This window comes from Nyctibius grandis, chromosome 3, assembly GCF_013368605.1.
Source record: "Nyctibius grandis isolate bNycGra1 chromosome 3, bNycGra1.pri, whole genome shotgun sequence".
Lineage (NCBI taxonomy): Eukaryota > Metazoa > Chordata > Aves > Nyctibiiformes > Nyctibiidae > Nyctibius > Nyctibius grandis.
In genome coordinates, this window is record NC_090660.1 from 13,753,361 (window position 1) to 13,759,360 (window position 6,000).

At 36.2% G+C, this 6,000-nt stretch overlaps 1 protein-coding gene across 3 annotated transcripts in view; it reads left to right on the forward strand.

The window, feature by feature from the left end:
* SLC35B3 (solute carrier family 35 member B3) overlaps positions 1 to 5,788 on the forward strand; it is a 29,778-nt gene extending 23,990 nt beyond the window's left edge. Inside the window, exons 8-10 of one of the 3 annotated variants that reach the window (XR_011047835.1) lie at positions 310 to 597; positions 3,575 to 3,644; positions 4,741 to 4,757. Coding sequence is in view for 1 of the 3 variants with exons in the window: in XM_068396609.1 (XP_068252710.1) it covers positions 3,575 to 3,644; positions 4,741 to 4,891 (221 nt within the window). In the remaining 2 variants the exon portion in view is untranslated. Of the gene's footprint in view, positions 1 to 309; positions 598 to 3,574; positions 3,645 to 4,740 lie in introns of all 3 variants that reach the window. The other 2 variants (XR_011047836.1, XM_068396609.1) reach the window with 2 other exon arrangements.
* Positions 5,789 to 6,000: the final 212 nt, after the last annotated feature.

Here is a 6,000-nt window from a genome sequence, read left to right on the forward strand (position 1 = left end):
GCAGTCATGTTTTCTGTTAAATGCTTAGTACAGCATATGACTGTATCAGCCATGTCAGAAGAAACAAATGTCAAGAACTCTGATCAGTAATATGTTGAAAAGATTCGGGCCACTCAGTGGTGTGTCTGCTAGCTGCATGTGAATGTGGAACAATGTAAGTCCCAAAAGTATATGTCAGAAGTTACTGGAGTCTTCTCCAGGCTAAGAAAGTCACCAAATGCCATCTTGTCTGCTCCTGTGGTAGTTCACACACAAGTAAAAAGTTTCTGCAATGTGGTGTTCTCACCTAATAATATAATAATTTCCTAGCAATAAATGCAAGTCAGACCTGTCTGCACCGATGCGCTCCAGGTAGGTGATGAATGAGGAAAAGGAGGACTTGATGCAAGAGGCGGTCACAACCATTATAGATTTTCGACCTTTATAGATGTTCAGACTTGACGCTTCTCCCATATGCAACTGGACATATTCTTCGTGTTGAGTAATCAATCATCTGGGAAAAGTCACGTGGAGAGATTGAAATCCTACTAGCTGAGATTGTCTGGCTCTCTATGAATGAGGAAGCCACTGAGCACAATGAGTCTCAGCACTGCCCTGGCAAGTAGTGTCATGTGGTTATGCTTGGTCTTTGCTAATGCATGGGCTGATGTGTGCCTTAGAAACAATGAAAAGTGTTGAAACGAAACATATTCTTTGTGGAAGGACAACTGTATGGCTTCAGAGAAGGAGGTGTGTTCAAACCTTATTGATGCTTTGTCTGCCTGAGAATCCTTAATGGAAGAAGCAGTATAGAAAATGATTAAATCAAAGGAACCACTAGTAAGACAGATGTGACGGAAATGGTGGCTCAGAAATTATTTGTACTAGTTTATTGTACACAAATATATCTGTATGTGTGAGGCTGTGGCATATTTTAGTACGCGATGTTACTTGAGGGCAGCAAAGCTAGCTACAGCCAAATGACATACCTGTATTACAGGTGAGTGCTTTTAACCTATATCATTATGAGTTTGTAAAACAGTCGAGTGACTGAAGTGTTTACATGTCAAAATATCCTCAACTGATGGAATAAGGGGAAATGACCCTGCTGTTCATTTTAACAGCAGTTAATTGTAATGTTAACATTTTTTATGTGTCTAACAACACTAGAGGAAAAGTCTGACACTTTATCATTTTTCAGCATCTTCCTGTACACCTGTTTTCAGGCTGTCCCTAAAACTATTACTCTTTACTATATGCAACTGCTATCGAACATAAAATTGTTTGTCTGTAGAAAATTGTTGCTTCCAAACTTAAAATGTAACTTGAGTGTGTTTTTCAAAAATTAGTCATTGCCTATCTAGCTTCTCCTATCATTTATATAATTACAGTAGTCTGTCAAGAACAGTTGCACCAGGCTCGTTCCTTCCTCAGGTTACCTTTTCTTAAAACTACAAACATTAGTCACAAGGGCCTGGGGGGGAAAGGTGTAGCAAGATGCCATGAAGCTGTTTTCCTCTCTTTCTACCCCTAAAAGCTGCTTTCTGTCATGTGATGCTCTACTTCTTTCACAGTAGCAGAGAGGGAAAAATAGACAGTTATTTTCTGACGTGAGGATCAGATGCTCTGCTCTCCCGTTAATTGTTGTTTCTGCAGCACTTCTGTTTCACGTTTGTTTTTAACAAAGTTCAGTACCTCTTCTGACTGGAAATTGGCCCAGATGCGAGGGTGGGTTCATGTATTAAAATAGCTCTTTTTAAAAAAAAAAAAAGTCTTACTGTGCTAAAAAATGTTTAAAAATGCTGTGGAATAGAAAACCCTTCCCAGGTTTTCTTATGCCTGACCTTGACAATCCCAACACTTGAGCCCTTTCCATCTTGCCTGTAGCAATGTGAAAATGTTTATTGTGCCTTGGAAGAACACCACATTCATTACTGTCCCTCCCACCCCCCATCCACCCTCCCCCTTCTTGGGGGGAGTGGGGTGAAAGAGTTTAATGAAAATTGTATTTCTATTAGCAGAATGAGAAATTATCAGACTTAATTGGGAAAAAGAAGAAAAGGCACTTAATTTAGAAGGAAATGGTTACATAAATATTTTAATTAATAACTGATTTGAAAGAACAGAAATAATTGTAATTAGAAAAACTGAAGTAATTTAACCATTTTTTAAATTATTCATCTGTAAACTGTTTTCTAATTAAAACTCAATTTTCTTTTTCATTCCCCTTTAATTTTTCATGTAATAGAAAATGATTTTATTTGATGCATATAAATTTCTTAAAATGTAAAGAAAATTGTTACTAAAAAATTGAGATTGAGACAGATAAAGCAATGGTGAAGGCTGTTTCTTCCACTACAAAACATGCTTTTAAGTAAATATTTGTTTGTGGGGGAGGGTTGGGGAGAATGAAGCTTGCTTTATTAGCCATAACAGCACGAAAATGCATCGGTAATCACTGGTTCCTTTTGTCAGTATGTTACAGTAAGACTAATGTGGATGTACTTATACAAGTAAGGCTTTCCAGTACGGTATATTAAAAAGTACTTCGTGGTAAGCAAAATGTTTTCTATTAGTAAAAAACATAGTTTTCTTCTGGTGCAGGCAATTGTACTGGGGTCTGTCTTAAGTGAGAAGCCTGCACTATCATATAACACCTTCTCAGACCCTTAACCTCCATAGCTAAACTTGTACACCTGGCTGCATTGTTACTTTTTTTTTTTTAAAGCATTTTCTGTAACTTTTACTCATTTATTGATTTTGTTTCAGTGATAAACTACATAGGTTTCCCGGTACAAAATTTGCTAGCAACACTGTATTCTTGTTCATAACAGATAACATTGAAATTGTTCAAATAATTGTGGGAGCTATAGTTAATTTGAGAATAACCCAAACAGGTGGTTTACTTCCATTTTGGTAACAGGATTGTGTTCTCAACTCTTCTTACTACCTTGACTCTTTCTAGTGATAAGGTCACGTGTAGAAGAAGGTCTCTTAATGGTTTTGAGGAAAACTTCCCAGTGCATGATTGTTGTAGTCAGATATCCTTGGCCTTTTGAGTTTCTAACCAAAATTCTATTTCTCTGCACTGTTAGGTAAATTTTCAGTAACTTCAAAAGAATGACAAGATGCTGATCCCATTCCACTTAAAAATAAAGCCCAAAACACCACTGAACTGTAATAACATGAGGTGGAAATGGCAAGAGATTTGGTGTATCCAAATAGTGATACCGGTTGTTTCTGCTTTAACAGATTAGTTTATACCATCAGTTACTTGCAAGGATTGTTTGTTGCTTTCAGATATTGTGAACTGATTAGCATGAAGTTATTAAATAGCAAGCCTTGTTCTGGAAGTTTCTCTGCTGCAGATACTGTGACTGGAGCCGATACTACTGACACAATGTACTTGCGTGTGGTTGTAGCGCTATTTTGCGCTGGACTGGTGCATCTGCAGTCTGTGTTTGCACGAAGGATGATCATAGTTTTAACCAGACGCTTAGTTATGTAATGAAGTTGTCTACTAATATTACAGACTGTATTGTTCTTTTACTGTAACTGAATTCTTAAACAAGTAAATATTTGTTTTTCTCTGCAGTAACAACAGGAAGAAAAGCAATGACCATTGTGCTTTCTTTTTTGTTCTTTGCAAAGCCATTCACATTCCAGTAAGTATTTATAGTTTTAAATGGGTTTTAATATATTTTACAAAAAATTACATTCTTGATCATGGAAATATAACAACAGTAATTAATCATATTCAGGCTTTAATGCTTTTCATTTCGTATCTTCTACAAATGTTGGCCATCTGCTGTAAATATTGACTGTCTTGTTGATGCTAGTGATGCTAGAGAAAATAGTTTCCATTTTTCTAAAGGTCTGGAAGACAAGCAGTTCCATGTGTTGGCATTTTTTTGTTGTTTTTTTTTTAAGAAAAGTCTTACATAATATCTAGCCCTTATGATACTTAATAAATTGTTTGGGTACTTTCTCAGTAGAGGAAGATTTGGCTAAAGGAAGGCATTTTCTCCATTACAGTATTGTTTCCCCTTTTATGAGCTCATGTTTGAGTTCTTTGCTAGCCCTTTTAAATAACTGCAAGCTTCTATTATGTTGAGATATTAAATTCCAAAATTTTTGAGCTTGGGTTTCTTCACTTTTTTTAATTTCAAGGAAGAGCTTACATTGGCAAATGCAGCTAATTTGCTACATTGATCCTAATTGCTTCTGGTTTGAAACAAAATAGTATTCAATTTTATGTATAAATTCATTTGAGATTTAAGAACAAAGCTTACAGACAAATGCCCAAACGGAATTTACTCCAGCTAAAAATCTTGAGGCTTAAAATAATGGGGAGCTGAAACAAAAATGTGCTTACATTGGGAAGTGTGGATATAAGGCACTGAGTGAGAAACATTTTGGACCAGTAATAGAGAGTATAGCTGTCATAACCATAGGAAAGAAAAACATACTAAAACCCCTCAGGACTACCTTATTCATGTGAGAAACATAGCTACTGTTTAGTTATTATTTAACTATAAATGCACCTTAATAAGCTCTCCAGCCAGGATGCGAAAAAGAAGGGTGGAAGATTCAAGCAAATTATTTCTTGGAGTCCACTAATTTGTGGGGTTTTTTTTCCTTAAACTCTTCTCTCCTTAATGTAGGGGCTTTATTTTTATTTAATCCATGAATACTGGTATGTAATTGCTACAGATAAAATTCTAATGGTAACTTTTTCCCCCTCCTCTCCCTCCCCTTTAGGTACGTGTGGTCGGGCTTACTTGTTGTCCTTGGTATATTTCTTAATGTTTACAGTAAGAATATGGATAAAATCAAACTGCCTTCACTACGTGGTCTTTGGAAAAAAGGTGTGGAAGAAAGAAAAACAAGGACGTTGTCACAAACTGTGTAGACAGTGGTTTATGCCTTGTCTAGACTATGACTTACTATTTTATCGGAACAGTCTTCAAGTGATTCACTTTCCAAAGGGAACATTATTAAAACCAAAGGAGCCGAAGGCATATTGTCTGCTTGCAGATTGCTAGAAATGCACATTTTTGTGAGCCCTTTCTTCAGAGCACTTGAATTCATCGTAAAAGGTGTTGTAGGCCATTGTCAGATGGCATTATCAAGCAATGAAGGACAGCAGCTCCTGGCAAACTGCTGAGAAGCTGCACTCCAAGTGGGACACAGTAGAAGACTAATTTGGGCATTTTAATAATATTGGCCATGTGGCTGATCTGAGATTAGTGGTTCTTTGTTAATTGTCTAGGTGAGGTAATTTAAGTGTAATACTGTATTGACATTTAATGGAACCTAATCAGCAACTGGTTGACCAAATTGCGATTTTAAAGGTGGAAGGTTTAGAAGTGTTGTCACTTGTTTTCATTTTAAATAAAAACGTTGGGGTTTTTTTAAGTTATTGATTAGATCATCACAGAACTTGATATTTATTGTAATATTTGAAATTTTTATGGAAATCTTACGGTGTTACTCTTTTTTATTATTGCTTGCAAGTAGCAAAAATGAGATTGTTTGTGCAGCCAACACCCATGCTTTTACAAGGGAGGAATGGGCTTTCAGGCCTGAACAGGGTGAGAACACAGAATGAAAAAGTCGTGATTGAAACAGTGGTGTAATAAGCTGTTATTTGCTTATTCTATGGTGAAATACAAAATTTTTAGTGGCCCGTGGCCCTGCATATCATAGTGGTGTAAAGAGACATGGAAGTCCTCTAAATTAGTATCATCAAATCAAAACTCTTCATTTTCAATATTGCAGTAAAGAATAACAGCATCTGCTAATGTACTTGGGATATGTATTGTGTCAGTCTTTGTGTGGTCCTGTGATGAACTTAAGAGGATTAGAGTACAGATTACAATTTTCTTTATATAATGACAGGACGAGACAATGTACTACCAGTCTGTCTTTTTCATCATGAATTTAGGAAGACTAAGTCCATTTATCTCTCTTACGTCTGTATTCAACTCACTTTGAATCGCTTGCCATCTCTTTCGTTTT